This window comes from Peromyscus maniculatus, chromosome 3, assembly GCF_049852395.1.
Source record: "Peromyscus maniculatus bairdii isolate BWxNUB_F1_BW_parent chromosome 3, HU_Pman_BW_mat_3.1, whole genome shotgun sequence".
NCBI lineage: Eukaryota > Metazoa > Chordata > Mammalia > Rodentia > Cricetidae > Peromyscus > Peromyscus maniculatus.
In genome coordinates, this window is record NC_134854.1 from 14,690,972 (window position 1) to 14,715,692 (window position 24,721).

General features: G+C 36.0%; 1 protein-coding gene across 1 annotated transcript in view; it reads left to right on the forward strand.

The window, feature by feature from the left end:
* Nucleotides 1-24,721, forward strand: part of Thsd7a (thrombospondin type 1 domain containing 7A) — a 398,255-nt gene that overhangs the window by 284,115 nt on the left and 89,419 nt on the right. Inside the window, exon 7 of the mRNA XM_076566198.1 lies at nucleotides 20,501-20,695. Coding sequence (XP_076422313.1) covers nucleotides 20,501-20,695 — 195 coding nt within the window. The remainder of the gene's footprint in view (nucleotides 1-20,500; nucleotides 20,696-24,721) is intronic.

Below are 24,721 nucleotides of genomic sequence, written 5' to 3' on the forward strand. Positions count from 1 at the left end.
GTGTGTGTGTGTGTGTGTGTGTGTGTGTGTGTGTTATTGGGGCTAAGTACACCAAAGAATTTATTCTCTTCATTTTGACCAGTTATTAGTCATTATCAAATGATGTTTGAGAACTACACTAAGCTTTGTACAAATTTTGAGGCCAAGTTAATATTATATACATCTAGCAAAATAAGATTAGTTTCACCTCCGGGGCCTGGGAGCTCTGCAAGCACTCTGGCCAGTTTTCTCATACCAAGCATGTAGTTCGTCCTGAGAACAAGCCTTAAGTCTTATCAGAAAGTGATTGGCTACCCCAGGAACAGCTGTGGCACTGATGCACCAATGGGCAAATCTCAGCATGTCGATTGTGTTGGTGAGTTTTTGTCAACTTGTGACAAACTGAATTACCTTGTCACAGGGAACCTCTGTTGAGCAATTGCTTCCAACAGCTTGGCCTGTGGTCATGAATGTGGGCCATTTTCTTGATTAACGGTTGATGTGAAAGGGCCCAACCCACTGTGGGCATTGCTATCCCTGGACTGGTGATCCTAGGTTGTATTAGAAGGCAGGCTGAGCAAGAAGCCACCAAGATCAAGTCACTATCATTCCTCCATGATCTCTGCCTCAGTTCTTGCCTACAGGGTCTTACCTCAAGTTCCTCCCTTGGCTTCCTTAAATGATGTATATAACCTGTAAACCAAATAAACCCTTTCCTCTTCATGTTCCTTTTGGTTATGATGTTTATCTATAAGAAAGCCAGTGTGTTCAGAACAAAACGATACAGATGACTAAGACTCAGATCAGAGAAAGCCATTTAGCACTGGGGAAATACTTCACATTGCATGAGGTTCCCTGGACAATTGCAATAAAGAATTAAGTGATAGAAACTATGTCCAAAATTATTGCTTGACTGCTGACTACAAGGTAATACTTAAAAAATGATCAAATCAGCAACAGAATTATGAGAATATAAATGAGCCAAATACTAATAATAGCCATGTTGAAGTAACATGAGTTTTTAATTAGTAACAAAACACATTCTCCATAAGTAAACATTTAATTAACAGAAAAATTCCAAAAATGTAACCATTTCAACACCTTGAGAGGTGTTTGGGAATGCCAAGTAAACAATTGCTTGTCTTTTGCCTTAATCACTGCTAGGGAGCATTGCTGTTGGATGACAACCTCTTTAGATTATGTTTTCCCATTTCTATTTGCTTCAGAAGTACTTTAGAGACAGACAGTCTTAGTGAAGTGCTCTTAGGTTCTCTGTCCTATAAGTCCTGACTCTTATCATGCCAAGTACCTACCAGCAGAAGAAGAAACTGTGTAATGAGCCCCCACATAAACCAAGCCACAGTACTTTTTATAATGGCACAAATGACAAGCATTTAGCATGCTTCATTTCCTAATTATTTTGAATCCTTAACTCACATTTAAGCATGTAAAATTTTCTATAACTGTTCACTAAACGGATACTAATGAAAGGATTATTCATCTGAACCTATGTAACCTTTATGTTATATAAATGTACTAGTGTATTTAATTATTTATTTTAAATGCATGTATAAAATACTACTTTGTGCTTAAGTGTTTCTATTTTTTGAAAAGGCTTTTATTCTTAATTCAAGTCTAAGAACCATTCTATCTTTTAAAAACACCATTCAACTCTTCTGAGCTAAAAATAAATATGCCTTTGCAATGAAATGCTAATTTTTGTAACATAAATTGTAACTGAGATATTCAAAGTACATTAAATCTATTACTACTTTATGTTGAAAATGGAAAAAGACATTAGCTTTTCATGCCTAATGTTCGAAATGGGTGCTTGGAATTAGTAAACCTTAACTTACAAAGCACTGGAGAGAATAAATAGAATAATTGATGGAATAAATCACAATATTTTCATTATTATCTCATTTGATCCAATAATTTCAATCCTCTGATATTCAGAATACACAATTATACTTCTTCTCAGTGCATAATTTAATTTTGTTGACCTCTAAAGCTTCATAAATTGAATACTTTCCTAAGCAAGAATAAACCAATTAAATCTACTTAATAGCCAGTGAAATGGATGAGACTGTGATTGCCACACTGAGTTTGACAAAGGATTCTGAGATACACCTGCATTTTGAAGGTCATGACATGTTTCCTCATTTGTACAGTACAGTACAGTACAGTGCACCCTGATAGTAATCCTTAGGATAATCATTTTCTAAGTGTACCGTGCTACTAAATGTTAAGGATTGCAGATGGTACATTAGACAGCAGAAGTATGTTTACATAAAGGATGGTCAACATGTGGAACAAACATGGCTTAGGAGTTGGTTTTGTTTAGGCAGCTCCCTCAAAAATTATCCTATTTTTGACACCTCTGAAGAAATTGAACAGAGTACCTTTTATGAGACTCATTTGTTTCAAATTTGAGAGACACTCCCACCAAAGCATCTGGTCCTTTGCAGAATAGATATTTCAATTAAAATTATTGAAGTGAGCTATATTAGAAAACTTAACTTCTAGATTCATGGCATTAATGCTGCTTTCCATGATTGCCTCACGTATTTAACCTTAGCTCCTATACCTCATTCCAATGATTATTGACTTTGATTTAACTTTTGATTGATTAATTTCTTTACTTGTTTTAAATTTATCTTTCAGTAGATTAACATCCTATATTTAAAATCCATGGATATTTAATAAAATTTGCCACTTTTATATATTATTTGCATAGTTTGCCCAGTTTTAAAGCTGGATTCAGTGTCCTACTTCTTAGGAATACTGTAAATATTGCATGTAGCCACAGGTACTTGGTTTTTAGAAGAAGAATTTGCTTCGTAAGTATGCCTTACAATTAGCACAATTTTCAGAAGGAATATCTATACTCTTAATAATAATAATAATAATAATAATATAGTCTCAGACATGATAAAATAACAAATGCTTCAGCCTTAAACCCTGGGTCCATATGGTCACTAAATGAATGCCCTGGCATCAATTGGGGTGTGACTTAGACAATTTTTCTTTTGCTATTGTAGGCTTCACATTTAACCCTTAAACTAAATAATTTCTTGCATCTTTTCTTTCTGCCTGTCTTTATACTAAAATATTCCACCTAAGAATCACACAATAGTCAAATCTAACAAGTTCCCTGTGCTAAGAAAGGCAGCATTCTGGCAGTATAGGCATATTAGTCAAACCCATGCTCAGTTTCAATCTGTATAAATAATGTGGCTCTAATAACTATTTCTGCCTCATAAAGTTATTGGAAAATTACATCTGTTAAAAGCCACAAAACACTTAACACCAAGACACAGCAGTAAACAAAATATGTCAGCAATTATTAGTGCCATATTATGGTTTTATGTTTATCTCCTCTAGATGGGAAATGAGAGCATGGTAATTACAAATGAACACAGTGTTTATACTTTGGACTCTAGAATTTATACTTAAACTATAAGGCTACATACATACCAGTGTTCTCATATTGGGGCATTTATTATTCTTTACTTTGACTTCCTAATAACTTGCCTTACCTAAACTTCTTAATTCTCCAAACCCTATAATTTTAATTCTGTGCATTTTCTCTCATCCATTTCCCTTTCAGATTTGTAGGTCCATCCAAACCCAAGTGCATTATCTTATTATTCCTACCCTCAGGACAAAGACTTCAAAAGTATTAACATTATCGCGGGAGCTCATTCTGCCTACATCTTCTCTTTGCATTTGATCACATAAGCTGTCTCTAGTCTCTAGTCCATCAATCTCAGGTGCACATAAGCCAAACAGTTCCTAAGATTTCTCTAGGTCAGGGTGGTTTTGACTTTTTAATGGTTTTGGAGAGCAGTGTTATGGCATAAAATGTTAGAAGATATAGTTTTACAGCTGAATACATTCAAATTGATTTGAAGTTATCCTCATTGATACTCTTTGGCAATACCACACAATTGGGGATGGAAGCACTATTAGTTTGAAAGTGAATGTGATAAGGAATTCTTCAGCATCTCACCTATTTCTAAGCAAGACTATTCACATGTGAACTCTATTTCTTCTTTTTCTACTCGCATATTTAGTCATGACTATTAACATTTATCTTCTTATGCACAAATGGCCCAGAGCCTTGCTAAAGCTTATTTGCCTGGTGACTGCCTTTGCTCTGAGCCTATGGTTCTGAAAAGGCTGAAGCAAGGCAGCACATGCATTCCAGGTGCTAACAATAAAATGAAAGATTAAATTGAAGGAAGAGATTTCGTGTGACTAAGCAATGCTTTATAAGTCAGGCTTTTGTTTGGCTTTTAACTTTTATCATGAATGCAGTATTTCTGTCAATTTATCAAGCTACAAAGTTTTCAAAAAGAACTGTATCAAAGGTCAAGTTGCTCATGAAAGCATTACTGAAATGTCAGGAATAATTACATTCCACAAAAGAATAAACTCCTAAAGAAATTAAATATCCATTTGTAAAAAGTTGTCTCTGTGTGGTGATCTCATTTCCTAAAGTCATAGTATTGATGACTTCCAAATTGTGTTATGCCACATCGAATTAATTTATTTTAAAAGTAGGTTATGACATAAAAGAAAAAAGGTATTTTGGAAAGGGATCTAGTATAAAGATTTAAGTAAAATATGTTCATTTATTTTTACTAACTTTTCACAAGTGCCTACTAAATGGCTGTGCCTAGAGATTAACATATTATGAATGAAGAGAACATAGGAAAGACCAGTAAGAGGAGTGGGAAATCCTACCCTGTGTCTTTCAATATGAGATGGTAAGAAAAGAAAACAGGAATCTCTTAGATGCTTTGTTTCAAATACGCCAAAGTTATGGCCCAAAATGATTTTCTCCTGACTTGTTACAGTAGTCCACTGCTTAGACATAGTAAGACTTCCAAAGTGTAATTTTTCACCCACAAATTATCGCCATTGTCTAACCAGTAGTTGTAGAACAGACAAGTAGCACAGTATTAGATTTCACTGGGATGGTGCTTAGAATTTCAACTTTATGCAGATTGAGACTAGGGCAAAGTTTCTTAAGTTTAAATACATGTTTATTTGTTTCCTTTGACATTATAAGAGTAATTAGTTAATTAAGAAAATTGAACTTATAAAAAATGATGTGATTTTTCTTGTGATGATTAAATTTTAAGTGATAATCCTCACTTAATAATGATAATTGCACCCAGCTTGTCCATAATATTGAATAGAGAACAACTCTGACCTGACTCCTCAGGTCAAATGCTTTGAACAACCAGTTAGTTTATTTCTAAAAGTAAAAATCTCCTTTATCTGTGTAAGCCAGGACACATAAGAAACTAGGATCCTCATAATTATATCATAAACTTCTATAGTATCTTTAAACTACACTGTCTCAAACTTAGAAAGTATTTGCTCTCTTCTATAAGAGTAAAATCCCCCTCTAACATACATGTTTATTTGCTTTCAGGTTTGGAGCCAAAGCATGTTTAGAATATACACTTTGTACATACATTCACATTTTCCCTTATGAACTCTGGCATGTCTAGTCATACTCCATTAATTCAAGATCTTTTATCAGTGAGCACAATGATATATTGTGTTAATCAATATTGCTTACGTGATATATTGTAGTTCTAAGTCACTTGGTCTTCTTATAAATTTTGGCAAGATCACAAAGTCAAGAAGAGTTTTATTTTTTAATTTTATTTATATGTTATACCAGAAATGTGTTTATTATTTTATGTTTGTAAAAGCAATTTCTGTAGTGCCTGATCTTAAAAGGTAACACACACTTTTACTTCTAGTTTGAGGCCAGCCTAGTCTACAAAGCAAGTTCCAGACCAGTCAGAGTTACATAAAGAGACCCTGTCTTAAAAACAAACAAATAAAAAAGTGTAGTGCCTTTATAATAATTATATTTACTTTTTCTTTTTGTGTCTATAAAAGATATATCAAGAAGAAAATCAGGAAACAAGGAGGTAATGATTATTTAAGCAAGAATATTTGCAATTCAAAATTGGTCTTGAAAACTTAGCCATATAGAATTATAAATGCATTGTGGATTCATCTTTTTTTTCAAGCTGTAGGACCCATTAAGCCTTGTTCTCTAGAAATATATAGGTAGGAAAATAGACTCACTAGACAGGTTATGTCAAGTGAGGCAGATGGTGGGTATTTTAAAATAAAGCAGACATGAATGTATGATCAGAACTACAACGAGCCATTACTGAGTGTGATGTAGTTTGGTTATAATTTTTAGGGAACATGAAAAGTATAAGAATCTCTAGAAATAAAAGTATAGTAACTAGGACCTTAAAAAAGAGCCAATCTGGATATGGATGGGAGGGGAAGGAGAGAGGAACTGGGAGAAATAGAGGGAGGGGAAATTCTAATCAGGACATAATATATGAGAAAATAATCTATTTTCAATAAAAGGGAAAAAATAGCCAGTCCACAATCCCTCGTCCACAAAGAAACCTGTGTTGTTCTTTAAGGCACTAACTGGTCCAGCACCTACAAGTTGTCTTAGTGTGTTGTAAGGAGAGGTATTGGATGATTACTAGGGATCTGTGTGCCGTCATAACGATCATAAGGAAATGGCATTCTATGATGTAGCTACTTTTGAGCACAAGCTTTTAATTATAGCTTTATTAAACCAATAGACTATAATAAATGTGACTGCTTCGGTGATTATATTGATTTCTCTTAAAGATGCCCATAATATATTACTTCTCTTATTCAGGGCTATAATTCTTATTGTTCATTCAGTCTAGCATTGAGTATTGGAGCAAGTCAAAGATGAACTGACTTTCTTATCTAGAAGATGCCCCAGAGAGTATGATAAGTGACTGTAGTTCTGCAGAGCTATTTCACATACAGTTGCTAAAATCCCACGTTAATTACTTGGTCAATAATAGCATAGGTAGCTCATGTATTTATGTTTCTGTTGATTACTGTTTGCTAATTATCCTAACCTCCATTATGAATTTCAGCCAATGAAGGACTGATAGACCATGAGTTCAGAAGCTTAGTGGTTACGTCCTCAGCACTGAAATAAATAAATAAATAAATAAATAAATAAATAAATAAATAAATAAATAAACCAAGAGTCACATACCACAGTTCCAAATCATTTTCCAAAAAAAGACTATACTATTTAATAATTGTGTAACAAATTAACATTTGTCATTTACTTGTCATTTTATTATTTTTGCAAAACTAACAATGGAAAATCACTGAATTATCAAGCTTATGTGATGAGTACAATGGTATTTGCCACTAGAGTACTTTTTTGTTTTGTTTTGTTTTTCAAGACAGGGTTTCTGTGTGTAGCTTTACGCCTTTCCTGGAATTCACTTGGTAGTCCAGGCTGGCCTCCGACTCACAGAGATCCGCCTGCCTCTGCTAGAGTACTTTTATACAAGTCTACTTGTAAGTAGAATTAGGAAAATATGATTAGAATATTAGTCTAAGTTAATTAGAGCACAAAGGAGCTAAGAATGGACCATATTCATCCCCAAAGTGGTGTGGCAGGGACATCATCTCCTCTTCTGACAAGTGATGAAATAGGCAGAGTACTGTTTCATCACAGGCACAGTACTATTACAGCATAGGCAGAGTACTATTTCATCACAGGCACAGTACTATTACAGCACAGGCAGAGTACTGTTTCATCAAAGGCACAGTACTATTACAGCACAGGCAGAGTACTGTTTCATCATAGGCACAGTACTATTACAGCACAGGCAGAGTACTGTTTCATCATAGGCACAGTACTATTACAGCACAGGCAGAGTACTGTTTCATCATAGGCACAGTACTATTGCATCAAGCAAGATTTTCCACCTGTGTGGCAGACATTGTGCTAGGTTCCTAGTTTTAAAAAACTTATTTAATACATACAATACTGTAAATACAATTATTAGCTTCCATATGAGGACTGGAAAACTAAGTCTGAGAATATGTAAATACTTACTCAAGAATACATATTTGGTATGTTGAAAAAAATCGGAATTTGAACCAGGATAATTTTTTAGTTTTAGTTACTAAAAAACAGACATCTGTAAGATATGGAAATTGACACCGTAGGTAATTGCGAGTTCAGAAACAATTAAGAAGAGTGAATTTGTAAAAAAATAAAAAATAAAAAACCTATTCAGACATGAAGATATGAATTACCTATCCTCTCTCAATAATTAGTACCCATTCCCCATTCTTCAGATCACTTGTATCCTGCTATTTCCTTCACTATTGCACACACACACACACACACACAAACACATGCACGCACGCGCGCGCACACACACACACACACACACACACACACACACACACACACACACACAATGGTCCCTCGTTACTTTCTGCAATTACTCCAGGTTATATATTTACATTTGAAGATTTGGAGCTAGAAACTTCCAATGAAAACATCATGTGATGTTTGTCTTTCTGACTCTGAGTTAGCTCATTCAATATGATCTTTTCTAGTTCCGTTAATTTACCTGCAAATTTCATGATTTCATTTTTCTTTAAAACTAAGTAGTATTCCATAGTATATATATATACCACATTTTCATTATCATTCATGAGTTAAGAGACACACTTCCTAGCCATTGTGAATAAAGCAGCAATGAACATGGATGAACAAGTATCTGTGGATATCCACTCCTGTGAGTATACCTGGGTCATATATAAGATTTATCTTTAGGTTTTTGAGATTTGCCACACTGATATCCAGAGGAGAAAAATATGACAGTAAAGATGTCTGAAAAAGTCATAAAGAATCATACTATTAACTATCTACATTAAAATATCTCTAATGTATGTGAATATTATGTATAAATAAACTTACAAAGTTTAAATAAAATTTTCTCATCTGTGCCCCTCCTCAGGGCCACAGACTATGTGAAACTCAAAACCCAACACCAGACATAAGAAATCCTCTTTTAAGTTGTTGGACAAGATTGTCCAAGAGACTTCCAGAATATTATAAGCTATTGCTATTGCTCTTGGTTGCATCCCAGAAGTGCTAAGAATACCCTACAGCTGAAGACACCACGCACTTCAGACACAGGGTTTAGAGGATCTGAGCTGGATCAGACATGAATGCCTTCGTCCTAAGGACCAGCTTTCATGATACCAAGAAGGCAGCATGCAAGCTTCCAAAGGAAAGAAGGAACCAATAATCCTCTCCAGCTATGATAGTGGATCACAACAACAAGCCATATGGCTCAATAACCATCTAAGGGTGCAGTCCTGGCAAGCATACCTTGGCACCAACCAACAACTCTCTCATTGGACTTAAGGCATATTCAACAGGAAGTAAGTGGTGAATGGTACAGAAAACAGGGCTAGTTAAATAATAGAATTTGGAGGGGAACCTACACCTCCTCTCTACTAGTCTAGCATAATCCCTACATTCATCCTAACAATTTATCCTTTACCTGTAAATGTGTGTATTTCTCACTCCTCAGCAAGGAAACTTTTCTTTGCAACAGATGAAAACCACAATTAATCAAAATGCAATTTTTAGAGCCCAGTTATAACTAATATATCGATAATACAACTTCCACAACTAAAGTTCAGGGATCATTGTGGGAAAGGGATGGAAAGATGGTAAGACTCCAAGAAACAGGGAGTCTGCTGTAAGATTTTTGTCTCCTAGAAATGTCAAAAACTACATCCATGAAGTCTTACCAACATGACTGCCTAAACATGCCCTGAACAAATGAAACAACAATGGACATGCTTACTTGGAAAAAAGAAAGTTCATCAGACCTCAACACTAGACAAAGAACTACAGGCCACCTAGAGAATACTGAGAGTGGGAGAAATAGTCTTTCCCAGGGAAGAACATACCAATTGGCTATCCAACACCAATTGTCCATCTCTGAAAACATATACATACAAGTATTATGACATGGCCTGAGCAGGTTTTATTTGTGTATTAAGAGTATGTATATAATATATATGTGTATAAACAATTCAAGTAAAAGAAGCCATGAATTTGAAAGAGAACAAGGACAAGTTATGGGAAGACTTGGAGAGAAAAGAGGAAGAGAGAAATGGCATGCTTATATTCTAATCTCAAAAACTAAAAAAAAAAGGAAAAGAAAAGACAAAAAAACTTTTAAAAATGAAAATGTGAAATAAATATGAACATTGAAACAAAAATAAAACTAATCTCAAATTTTGTCAAAAATGCTGTTATTATTTGTATTTTCTACAAGCATGAGAATATTTTCTATAAACCTGAGTCTGGATACATTTTAGTCACTAAAAATAAACAAAGTCAGAGGGTCGGTAACATTCATTAAGACACAATCCCAGCTGGGGGTGGTGGCGCACGCCTTTAGTCCCAGCACTTGGTGGGAGACAGAGGCAGGAGAACGTGAGTTCCAGACCACCCTGGTCTACAAAGCGAGTTCCAGGATAGCCAGGGCTACAAGAAACCTTGTCTTGAAAAAAAAAAGACAAAAAGCAAAGAAACAAAAAAAGATGAAATCACAGTAGGAAAGGACAACAAATTAACTATTAACTTCAGTTAACAGAAAAAGAAGAAAACACTTGCAGATCAGAAGCATGCCTTTTTCTTCCCTGACACAGGAGTTCTTACGAAGGTCAGCCATGATTGCTGTATCTTGCTTACTTGAGTTACAAAATTCAAACAAGAAAATTCTGTTTAAATTCTATTTGGGCTTCAGCCTTCATCACTTATTCATGAGTCATGGTATTTATTGCATTTGATTAGAATGGAATCTAGCTCAAAAAAAAAGAAGAAGAAGAAGAAGAAGAAGAAGAAGAAGAAGAAGAAGAAGAAGAAGAAGAAGAAGAAGAAGAAGAAGAAGAAGAAGAAGATGAAGGGCTCAATGGTTACATTGGAGCCTAGACTGGAAAGTTAATGCCTGCAGAAGAACAGGAGCCCTGGATTCAGAGACACGTGATTCCATTTCCTATGGTCTTGAAGGAATGAAAACTTGGCTTGGATTTGAAATAATAATAAAATTGCGAAAGATAGAGACAGCGAAGCTTCAGAACAGAAAACAAAGTTGGAAGAAAATCACTTAAAAGTAATACTTGAAGAAATTAGGTTGGTTGAAGATCTTCAAATGTCAACAAGTAAGTATATAATTGGGTAAAAAGGAAGCTAGAGAGATTTTTCATGCCGGGAATTTCGAGAAGAAGTTGTCAAGTAAAAATTGCTCCGACAGTACACAGTGTGTTTTACACAGTTACGGTGGGGAGAAGCTGAAGTGAGATTGGCGGAAAGAAAAGACAAAGAACTCTAAGTGCGAGGGTGGGCTAATGGGAAGGGACTGGAGAGCCCCGCAGGGAGCTTTCATTACAGAATCTGCCTCTCAGAATGAGCTGTTCCTGGGTTTCAGTGCTCTTCTCGGTGGGCCATCTGTGTTTGCACACCGGCACACCAGGAAGCCAGGCACCTCCAAGTCTCATAGAGAAGGGAGATCAAGGCACAATCTTTACATGCTAACCCTTAGGAGAGATAGTTCTCAGCTCTGTGAGAAAGATAATCTCTAGGTTTCAATACTGGTAAATAGCTTTGAGAATGACATAGATTTCAGTGGAGGAAAGAAAAGAATTTATAGCTATGTTTTAAAGTAAATGTTCAAACAGAAAGTGAGGGTGGAATGATCCCTCATCCCAGAGTGTGATTCAAGCTCCTCTCCAAATCAAAAGCAAGAATTTCAGCACAATCAACATTTGCTGTGAAGGATGCTGCCATAGAAATAGAATAGAATTCCTTTCAGGCAGAGTTGTCTGTGACGAGGTACTAATAAACCAGGCTTAATGTTCATTAGGGTCTTAATAAACATGGCCTGATTCCCTTTCCCAGACATGAGAGGGGAAAAACCTATTTATAACAAAGAAAGTGAAAGGCTCCTATTTTCCTGTATATAGAAGAGACACATTTCTACTTTATCAATTATGGACTTCTCACACACCTCTCAGCAGCCACCCAGTAATTAGATAAAGTTCGAAGCCCACCAAAATTCTGTTCATGACTACCATGAAAACAATGAGGGGAGACTTAAGCTGAAATAAGCTCACAGATTCATTCTGTGTGAGGCTTCCTTTCTCCTGAGGTCCACTCCTCCCCTAATCCTCAGGCTCAAGCCTACACTAGAATATAATTGACAAATCTCCAACACTGCCCCTTTAAATGGATTATCCTGAACTTCTTTGCAATACTGAAGTCACAAATCCCATTTTAGCCTAAGTCAAGGTCCCTAAACCCTGGGTAAACTCCTCTGACTGCTGAGGGTGGCAGCAGGCAGCTCTGCCTCTGTCCTCTCATGGCTGACACAAGAGATCCTAAGGGGCTCAGCATCTAGAGAAAGCCTCAGTTTAGTGTGAGGAAAGAAACGTTAAGGCCTAATTTGCCAGGTCCTAGTGAACTCATATTTAGGAAAGGAGCGGAAACCAGTGGGGAGGGTTGGTTTGTTTGTTATAAAAGCAACGTGTAACAGAGGATTTCGGACTCACTTCTCATTTCACAAGCCTTTGCTGGGAAACTCCAAAGTTCCAAGGTCTGAACCAAGGGCATAGCCAGATCTGAAGACCTCTAAATAAAAGTTCTCATAGTCTAATTGGGGTACAGGTGAGCAGACGTACAGTTTAAGACGTTCCTCAGTCAGCTGATTCTGAACCTACCAACTTTGAAATGAGTAGCAGAGAGTTTAGTTTAAGGTTATAAAAAAGCATTTTCTTAAAAAAAGATAATGCAAATATGAGACTCCATTATCTTAATTTTTAAGCTTTTGTTGGTTAGCAAATAAAAATGCAAATATACATTCTTACAATGTCAATATGACTTTTACAATGATTTTTGAACAGTACAAAAGATAACACAGTGATGTTTCATGGAGTTGCTGTAGAGTTTGTCTTGGTCTCCTGAGATAAATTTAATTTTCAAATTATAATGCTAAGGACTCATCACAGAATTTGCTTTTTCTTGTTTCTTTCTTTTTTTTGGGGGGGGGGTTCAAGACAGGGTTTCTCCATGGAGTTTTGGTTCCTATTCTAGAGCTCGCTCTGTAGACCAGGCTGGCCTCAAACTCACAGAGATAGACCTGGCTCTGCCTCCTGAGTGCTGAGATTAAAGGCATACACCACCACTGCCCAGCAGTATTTGCTTTTTCAACTAACATTTGCATCTACTTTCACTCTGTCTAAGATCTCTTTTCTGTTTTTCATTTCAGCTCCATTATATTGATAAATTTTAATATTGAATAGACATGCTTTATATAGACTACTACTGTAAACCAAAATATATACCACAAAAGCTACATGTTGGAAATGTAGAGACGCCTTAGTGGTTAAGAGCACGCATTGCTCTTCCAAAGCACCCATGTTCAAACCCCAGCACCCAAAGGCTGGCTTACATTTGTGTATAACTCCAGTGTCATGGGTCAGCCACCCTCCAGTGGTCTCTGTGGACACTAAGCATGCATGGAAGCAAAACATCATACACATAAAAATATTTGTAAAGAATTAAAAAGAACAATTCATCAGGCATTTAAGGAACAATGCCAGCACATACATGCTAGCACATACTTAAAACATAGTTAATTGTGGGCTTAGTGTTTTACTTTTGCAATCTTGATCTTAATACTTTCAAAGCCTTGACAAACAACAGTTTATCTTTTATATTTCATTTAAGATCTGTGAAAATTAATGTAATAGGTTTCCAGTATATGGTTTAAGAAAGGAAGAAAATACATGCTGAATCTGAATTCCTATTTTGTTTTATATCCATTGGAAACTTCATGAATTTTTAGTATGATTATTTCAAGCACATGTTCAAGTCTTTTACTAGTGATAGGAAGTGCAGTAGAATGGAAAGGATAGTTGGGAATTTCATGAAACAGTTTGAAAATCTCATCAGAACAGGCTGGATACAAAGGATTTTCAAATTTATCTAAAGATGTCAAAATATATGTTTCAGTTTATGAAAATGAAAAAGAGAAGAATTATGGAAACATACTTTTTCTCTTGTTATTTTTGAGACTATAATATATTTGTTTCATTTCTTCCTTCTCTTTCATCCCTCCATACTCTTCCATACACCCCTGCTTTCTTTCTTTCAAATTCACTGCCTTTGCTTTTTAAGCTGTTGTTACATTTGTATATGTATACACTTATGTGTGTATATATATATATATATATATATATATATATATATATATATATATACACACATGTGTGTGTGTGTGTGTGTTCCTAAATATAATCTCCTCAGTTTGTACAATGTTACTTTTATGTATGTTTCCAGGGCTGAAAATTTGGTATTGGACAATCAGTTGGTGTGCTCTTCCCTGGGAAAGGCTATTTCTCCCACTCAGCATTCTATAGTCACCTACAGTTCTTTGTGAAGGGTTGAGGCCTTATGGACTTCCTGTCCACTTTGGACTTCCTGTCCACTTTAGCATGTCTCTTATTTTCATCCTTGTTCAATAATGAAAACATACTCTTAACATTATACTTGTGATTTAAAAAATACTAAATGGATAGATACCAACTTGGACATTTATATCTCAGTCTTAATTTACAACAATTAGTAAGCACACCAAACTCAATTTTCTGGATCAATTTCTTATATAGGATCTCACAGACACATGACACATTTAAGTTAGGCTTCAAAATGAAGTATAGGTTGAAGATCTAAATTAAAAATTCTGTGTTGTGTTCTATATTTCCTGTAAAATATACAAACTTGCAAAGTTTAAAAAAAATCTAGAGCTTTGCAGGTGTATAAAAATGCATTATGTAAATGTGAACCAACTCTTTGAAATTATTTATATGTTAAATTTGTGTCATAAGGTGAGTATATTGACTACACAAAGGAGAATATAAAATGCTTTTAATGTCGTCATAAGCATCTCACTAAGATCTGTCTCCAAACCAACCAAAGAGAAGAAACGAATGTGCTGCTCATATCAGCACCAGCTCCAGTATTTCATCTGCCACAGGAGTCATCATCAGCTTGTCCACCTGGATTTGTAGGGATGCTCATTCAGAAAAACAGTGCCTCATAAAGTCCCGCAGGGAATGTCTGAATATGCCACAGTTGGAGGGCCCCCAAGATGAAAAAGGTGCATTTCCAAAGTTGTCAGGAGAAAAATTTGCAGATCTTAATCAGAATTATGTATTCTGAGTGATTTTTTTGCTATACACAAATAATATCTATATAATCACTGAAATTGTGTCATGAAAAACAATACTTATCCAATTAAAGCAAACATAATTAAGAAACAACTTCTAAGACTATGAAGGAGAAAATTATTTTTGACTGTTCTTGTGTGACCTTATTTGTGATCCACTTCTTACAACAAGGTAAAAATGACAGTTCACAGTCTCACAAGGTGCTTCAGATATGAAACTGCTGGTTAAAAACAGAAACATTTTACTATTTCCTTGTCTTGTTTTCCTGTTACATTTATTTCTTTTAACTAGTAATTTGCACATGACTTAGCCCTAGATGTTAGGAATTTTGCTTTGAAAGAACACAGCCTCTAAAGGTTTCAATTAGCCATATCAATTAAAGCTCTCATCAAAACAAAGACAAAGATTTGAATGATTCTCAACCCTCACAGATTCATTATTGTGTGTTCAGTGGCTATGAGCCCAATGTATTAATATAACCATAGAAAGGTTAGCACTACCTCTGTACTGAGGCAGAGTGTAGCCATACATCACTTTTTGGAGAAGCAACTCAAGAGTACCAATTTCTTGACTTTGTAGCAAAGCTCATCCATCAACTGCTTTAGTGTTGCAACTTTTCTCACCAACATACGGTTAAGAAGATTGGTGAACTGGTTACCATCTCTGTCAATTTAGTGACACTTCTGCTGTTTGAGACAAATAGCCAAAGCTTGATAACTCTCAATTTCCTTTAAAGTTAAAAAAAAAAAAGGAATATTTGGTCTGAGAGTGTAGCTCAGTGTCAGAGCATGTACTCAGCTTGTACAAGGCCCTAGGTCCAATATTTGTCACTAAAAATTAAATTTAAAAATGTTTTAAAAAGCATCGATGCCTATGTCTGAATGTTAGTCTGTAAATTAGCTAAGATGCATATATACAACATTCATTAGACAAATGGATATCTAGTAATGATTTGTTAAGGCACGGTTTTCACTTGTGTATATTCTCTCTATGAAAAGAAGTATACAGTGTGTCCCCCAGAAAAGCAAGAGTTACAACATATAAAATTCAATTTATGTGGTTGCCCTTTAAAGAGGAAGTCTGATTCTGCTCAAACCAGAAGACAATAAACATAGATAAATCCTAGAGCAATATTTCTTAGATTTTATGTGTGTGTAAATCACCCGAGGATCTGTTGCAAGTGCACATTCTGGTTAACAGAAAGAGAGGCTGCATTTCCAGCCAACAGCCAACAGATGATTTATGCAATGTTTTCCACTGAGTACAGTTTGGTAAGGTTCTTGACAACCAGAATACATGACAACTGAAGAAATGTAGTTTTTAATCGTATTAAATACTTAGTCCATATCCAAATGTTTGTTTCCCTAATACAATGTCCATTAATTTATTCATTTTATGCGCAAAATATTAATTTTCTACTATGTGTCAGCTATAGGTTCTAAGTATGAGGAACTAAACAAGAAAGATGAATATTGGGTGCTCAGGATGACTTAATGTATAAAGATAGTCTGGGCCAAGCTTGAACACTTGCAATCATTTCCTTGGGCTCCACATACTGGAAGAAAAAAGCCAGCTCCAATAAGTTGTTTATTCATTTGTTTAATTGTGCCTCCACACTCACAACATGGCACTTTTGCACTCACCCAACCATACACTCACACAAAATAAATATTAAAAAGTGATAAATGTTATGATTTTATTTAATCTTAATAACAGGTTCTTGAAGTGATTAAAATCATGATAAAAATATGCAGTTACTGTGAGTGTCAATGAAGACTGAATTTTGGTAGTCATCTGGACAAAGAAGAAAACTTTTCATACAAAGTTGAATTAGTTACTTTTCTATTGCTGTATAAACACTATGACCAAGGCAACTTATAGAAGAAAAAGGTTACTCAGGCTTGTGGATCCAGGGTGTTAGAGACCTTGACAGTGGAGTAAAGGTGTAGTAAAGTCCATGGTGGCAGGAGCAGATTCCTGAGGGCTCGCTCGTTAACTGTAAGTGTGAAGTAGAGAGAGTGAACCAAGAATGACTGAGCCTTTAACATCTAAAAGCCTGTTCCAAGTGACATACTTCCTCCAGAAAGGCCATGCCTCCTAAACCTCCCAAACAGTATCATCAAATGAGGAACAATACTCCAAGGCCTGAGACCATGGGGATTATTTCTCATAAAACCATCACAAAAGTAAAGAGAAATTGCAAAGTCCCTGCTTCAACAGTGAGATTTGTTTGTGGAAAGAAAGGGAAAACTAGCTATTGTGTCTAGAGCATAAGGCTTCAGTGTGCCCACAGAGGCTGTGACTGTATGCCTGTGGCCTATACAGGACCCAAGGAGCACAAATCCCCACACAGATTGGAAAGCTGGTCACGAAGTTTGTACCCTAGCTGAAGAGCTTTTGATGGTTGTTGGTAGAGGGAGAGTCAGTTTTCTTCAATGATGTGGCTCCTGAGAGGCTACTGCCCACGCTTCAGTTATATTCTGATATCACTAAATAGATTCACTCAGTGTGAATAATGCAGCACATGAAATTGGGAGGAAACGGTGGTGGGTAACATAGGGGAGGAACTGTGAAGACTAGAATAGATGATGACTTTCATGAAAATACATTAGATACATATATGGAATCCTCAGACTATTTCAATAAAAGCTTCACTGTGAATGCCAGACAGTAATGGCTGAGAGATAAGAGAACTGAGAGGCAAAATCATATCTGATGAGTTAGAGAAGAGGGCAGCATACACTCCAGAATCATCAGGGGATTCTCAGAAATGGCAACTGATTAGTCTATATGGTGCCACCAAAAATTAAGTTATGCTGTTTGGATTGAATAGCATGCCTAGGGGGAAAAATAAAACAAATGGAGTTCCCTAAACAAAGCATGATTAGTAAACTGGCTAATATATGGTGGGAGCAACTTGAAACATGAGGAAGGCCATTTTATATAGTCCTTTGGTTTACACTCTAGCAAACAGAAACCCATCCCTTAAGTCAGGAAGTCTATTACAATAGTATTCTTGGCACGAACTCTCAATTGCTGCAGAATTATATCTTTCTGGGTGAGATAATTGGAAACTATTGGAGAACACATGAATTGTCACATTTATTAACTATCAGCTACAGTTTCAAACTTTCTTGTCATTCCACAGGATACTGGAAAGAAAGTGAGAGAAAAAAATGGCAGAGAGCTAGGACAATGGAAGATACCCCCTTGCCCTAAGAAAAAGCCCAGTTTAATAGAAAAAAGTCATCATTATTATTATTATTATATAAATTATAAAATACTAGCTGCCTTATTATAAATAATGATTTTCTACTCTACTTAACATCAGTGTATCTATCTTTTAATCATATTGTCTTATTGGGTGATATGCTAAGCTTCACAGCTAGCGAAAGCTGTATTTGAGAAATCAGAGTCACAAAGAGACCCTGTTGCCTCAGCTGTAATTCTAATGAACCTCTCCTACTAGTGAAGAAGGCTAATGATTTCAGATCTTACATACTAGCGGATATAAATGCATTTCAATTGACTTCTGATTTTTTTCTAACAGTAAAAGGCCCTTCAAAGTAGTTGTTATTAACGTGTTAGCACATTTCCAAATTACTTCTGATTTTCTGTCTCACTTTTCAAATATGTGAGTAGAGCAGTGTAGAGTACAACAGTGTTCCTAGCCTTCAACAACAGAAAATTTGCTTGGATTTGTTAGTGTAGTGATTGTCAAGAATGGCCAGTCAGTAGCCTTCCTCCCCTGAATGTCTAATAGAACACTCAGGATTCTTTAAATTCATCCAGAATTTTGGATATGTTATACGGCAAACAGCAGAAAGATTTTCACTTGCTTACATGCTGTATTGTTTCATCCTACTCTGTGCAACTCAGAGTAACCACATCACAGAATCCAGACTTCTATCAGACATCTTTTTATCCCATTTTCTCACAGTCTTATTGCTTCTCCTTGTTCTTTATTCACAGTAATACTTTCATTTTCTCTGGCCTTTTATCTCATTTCATTCGCTCATCGAATAGTAACCTGAACATTGTCTTAGTTACTTTTCTCATCACTAACAAAAAACCCAAGGGAACGACTTGGGAAGACTCATTTCTTTGGGCTATGGTTTGAGGGATTTAAATCCCTGCTCCTTGGTTCCATTGCTTTGGTGCTGATGATGAGGCAGAATACCATGGCAGGAGGAGAAAGGGGCTGTCCACTTTATGGTGGACAGGAAGCAGAGAAGTACCGCAGACAGCATACAGCCCCAAAGACATGCTATCCCCAGGTCACACAATTCATCAAGCCAGGTGCCATTTTCCAAAGTCCCCAGATCCTCCTAAAGTAGCACCACATGCTGGGGGCTAATCATTCAGTTCATGAGCCCATGGGAAACATTTGCTCTTCAAACCGCACGTGTTGGCTATTTAATAGCATTTAAAGTTTTAGGGCAAAGAGAGAGTGTTATATGAAGTTTTGTTTGCTATAAAGCAAACAGCTCTTTACCTAAAGACCCATAGAAACTCTTAGTGAGTTTGAAGCACTTTGTTGACTCCTGCTTACTTCTGCACATGCTCTGTCTTGTCTCCAGTCCTCCGCCTTCCCATGCGGCCATCTTAAGTACTGGCATGGTGATTCTATTCTATCTTTTACATTTCCTGTCTACTTCCGGGGCGTGGGGGTTAAAAAAGAGAAAGGTGACTAGTTGTAATAAAAACACCTTCTCTGGCAGATACAATAGCATTTATAGACATATCTGTGAGTTGATTCATGAAAACATTGACACACGCTATAGCTATTTACCTCTGTTTGGAAATCAGAGTTCCCAGCTGAATAAGAAGGAGGGCAACATAATTTCATGATGTTCTTCATTGCACATTAATATCATAAATGTAAAAATCCTATGGGAAGATAGTGTAGGGTAAAAGTATTTTCAGCAATATGTTGGTTTCTATGCCTATGCCTCAAATAATTAAAGAAACCATTGATTTAGGGATTTAGGTGTCTGTTTCTGTTTGCATTTTTCTGATATTCCTTTAACATTTCACGATCATGTCTTCTTTCCACTTCATTTTTTTTTTTTTTTTTTTTTTTTTTTGGTTTTTCGAGACAGGGTTTCTCTGTGTAGCTTTGCGCCTTTCCTGGAACTCACTTGGTAGCCCAGGCTGGCCTCGAACTCACAGAGATCCACCCGGCTCTGCCTCCCGAGTGCTGGGATTAAAGGCGTACGCCACCAACGCCCGGCTCCACTTCATTTTTAATTAAGAGTTAATGGAACATAATCTAATTCATTGGGACACCTGTCTTATTTCAATCACTCATTTTCCATGGACCTAATGATTGTAAAGTTGGTGGTAATGTGTTTCCCAGGAGAAGAAGTGGACAGACAGCTATGCAGAGATGCGATCTTTCCCATTCCTGTGGCCTGCGATGCGCCATGCCCAAAGGACTGTGTGCTCAGTGCATGGTCTTCATGGTCCTCCTGTTCACACACCTGCTCTGGGAAAACCACAGAAGGGAAACAGATCCGAGCTCGCTCCATTCTGGCCTATGCAGGTGAAGAAGGTAAGGTCTCCAACTTCTTGACTGTTTCTTCTGAAAATTGATGACTATTTACTTTGAGTATCCTGTATAAGATGACATTCTATGAAAATGAGCTGACAAAAATCCAGCAATGAATGACATTTTATATATCTATATGGTTTGGTTCTATTCCTAATAATTAACCTTTAAAATTGTTCTTTAATAAAGAAAGAGGATGTTTTAAAGAATTTGCCTTTTTTCCATTCACCTAATAATTCCTGTTCCTTCTATTCCAAAGTGTACAAAGTGGGGAAAATTGAGAAACAAGTTCTAAAAAAACAAACATTTCTTTCTTTTTTTTTTTCTGTTTTGGTAGCTCATTTTAGGCATTGACAGTCTAATGCCTCATAAAATTATCATATATGTATAATATCAAAGTTATATTTTAAATTTTAGCATGGCTGTTGCTTGACTGAACACAATATGTGTTCTCTACCATTCTTGTTTTTGAGCACAGGCTCTGAGATCCGCTGGACTTAAACACGGATTCACCCTATGGGGTGAATAAGGCATGCTTGTTACAGATCACACCTCACCCGCAAGCTTTATTGCCAAGTAATACAAGGCAGTAATTGCCTCTGAGCTGTTCTCCAAATGCTAATTTGTCCTCTGTGTGACTGGGTGAGACAGTGTCAAACTATTGTTATTTCTGGAAGACAACAGAGGAGTTGGAAAACATGGAAGTCAAATTCTGTCACACTGAGGCATATTGTCTTTCAGGAATGCAGGTGTGCAGCTACAGCATCCCACACTAAATGACCCTTCTCCTTATTCACATTTTAGACTGATAGATCACAATTTCTCTTTATAGTAAACGTAGACACCTATTAATCCCTGAAATTAATTGATTTTGATTGGTTTTATGTCATTTTGCCTTTTTATGTTTTCAGGCATTTTGGTCATAGTATCTCATAATCTTATTTAACAATACTTGCAATTATTTTACATAATAACTATACAGATTATATAATTACCTTGGCTTTAATACACAAGTGCAACATATTATATATAAATGTTACCCTTTCAGAAATTTTATTAATTTTGTGGAACCCTCAAATATTTCCCACTATGATTGCTAAGAAAATAAAAACTTTCAGAGAAAAATACAGATTTTAGAGAAAAAAATTACTTTTCTGTGTTGTCAAAAACACCTCCAGCTTGAATAGACTACCTTCAGACTTCAAACTCTATCAGCTCAGATTATGTCTTGAGCTTCATTAAAATTAGATCTGTGGTCACCCTGCTTCCTGTAAACCCATTATACTTGGCAGACATTTGCAGTGTGACTAGTAATGAGTGACTTTTCACCCCAAGTCACATAGCAAGGATTTTTGCTGTGTTTGCAAAACTGCAGCAGATCATTATGTCTATAGATGAGACACTTCACACTGAAAGGTCTTGAATGTTTTAAAGGCAGAAATTCATGGTTAGTATTTGATACATATAATCCATTTAATTTGAAAGGGTAGGACTTCAATAATTTTTAATTATGTCTAATAGCTGCATCTTAAGCCAGTCATCCTGAGAGTCTACAGATACTTGTGTAGTATACCAAAGGGCAAGTATCTAAACATCATTTTAAGTACAAAGCAGATTGAATATCTGTAAGTGGATGTCTTACTCTCTGTCTATGCCAATAGCATTTACAAAACATAGCATAATCTGTGAGACACTTAATGGAGAACTCATCTGCAAAATAAATTTCCTTAATACCTGTTATTTGCTGGATATGAAAATAACTTTTTATCTTGTGGAAAATGAGACTGGTTTAATACTGAGCTTTAAAAATGGTATTTTTATATTCTGAGAGAACTATATCTATAAGAAGTCTGAATTTTGTGTTCCTATCAATGATATTATATTCTACAAAAGTAGGTATTTTATTATTCCACAAAAATTAGAGCTTAGAATGTGTCACAGACTTTTTATGGAAATCACTGTGATAATTTTATAGGAAAATAAAAGATAAAAGTGATACACAGTATTTAGAGATGAGATTATATAATTTTGTAAAAAAAAAAATCAATGTGTAAGGGCAAGTGCATAGGTGTAGGGGTCTCTTTAATGTAGCGGGAAGTTAGTTACATGTGCTGGCGATTAAACCAAGCCTCTGTGCTCTACCTTTGAGCTATATTCTCAGTTCCAGATCTTGATTTCTGATTCTATTTTACCATAACCATAGCTGTTAGTAAACTCTGGGTCAAAGGGTTGCCTTACCCCAAGGAATCTGAACAATACAACAAAATAGAACTTTCAGAGGGAAAATTATGTTTCTTGGCTTGTCAAACAGTACCTCTGGCTTGAATAGATTATGTTCAGAAAAGGGGAAACATATAGTAAAATGTTAGTAAATGTAGCTATACAATGTAGGCAATGGGCCTAACCTTTAGTCATTTTTTTCTGGTTATTAATATGAATAAGGATTTAAATAGGGGATGAATTGGGGCAGGGCAAGAGGTACACACAGTTTAATCCTTGACTGGACTGTGATTTGGTTTATACTGATTCCAAGTCTGCTATGGCAAGATCTTGGACAAGCCTTTATTTTGTGAATCCCCACCACCATCACCATCCAGACATGACTGCTTCTACTTATGAGGCCACCTACTTCCTGTCATAGAATAATTGCTTCTAGTTAAGGAGAGACGGTCCCATCACTGGATATTCTGTCTGCAGGATATCATACTGTAGGGTGGGGAACTAGAGAGATCCTTCGGCAGTTTAGAGCACTTGCTGCTGCTCCAAAAGTTCACAGTTCAGCTCCTAGCATCCACACTGAGTAGTTCACAACCACCTGTAATTTTAGCTCTAGAGAACCTGAAACTCTCCAGGGCTTCCCAGGTACCAACACACTCTGTGGTGTACATACACACAGGTGTACACATATAAATAAAAATAGAGATGTATTTAAAAGAAATAAATCTTGCTTAATCTAGTGACCCAAGTAATTGAAAGTAATGGAGAATTCAAAATCTCTTCTCCTGAATGTTCTACAATAACAACGTTGGCATTACTTCTAACATAACTTGCCAGAAATGCATGCATAGAATCTTACTCTGAAAAAGTGTCAGAAAGTTGCTATATAATTATAAAATAATGTACACCAATTATTCAGAATTCCCTATAAAAATTAAGGAAATATAGAAGAAATATTTCCAATTAAAGGAGACCAAAAATTAACAAGATACCTAAATGGGATACTTGATTCTGAATTAAATCCTTGTTTTATGAGGATTATTTGGGGATAGTTGGAAGTTTAGATGGGGCTAGGAGTACTAGATATGTTTATGTATGGGAGGATGCCTTACTTACAGGAAATATATTCCAAATTTTTCAGTTTGATGAGCCACACTCATCAACTTCTTACAAATGGTCCATGAAAATAACTGGGCCGGGTGGTGGTGGCACACGCCTTTAATCCCAGCACTCGGGAGGCAGAGCCAGGTGGATCTCTGTGAGTTCGAGGCCAGCCTGGTCTCCAAAGCGAGTTCCAGGAAAGGCACAAAGCTACACAGAGAAACCCTGTCTCAAAAAAATAAGACAAAAAAAAAAAAAGAAAAAAAAAGAAAAGAAAATAACTGTTAATTCTGTGCTACAATTACGAAGGTATCTCGAAAGAATTTAAAAGAAAATAAAAGAATAAAAATAGTTTAGATATCTTTTCTTCCCATACAATCTTAGATAACACTATACAGCATAGTTTCAGCAATACACAAAAATATCTACAAAATAATTCATGCTGAAATATCATTAGGAAACCAAACCACAATTGGAAGCACCTAAAGACAGTCAAGGCATGAACACTGGAGAAAGATGACTATAACTTTTAAGTTAAACCAGGTGAAGGCAAGAGGTTACTGAAGAGACTTCCATGGGGAAGAGTTTGCTATGCAAAGACAAGGACCACACCCAATACTCATGTACAAAGGATCTAGGTTTTGGGGTGTGCTAGCAATCCCAGAGCTAGGGCAGCAAGAACAGAGGGATGTTTGCAGCTTACTGGACAGC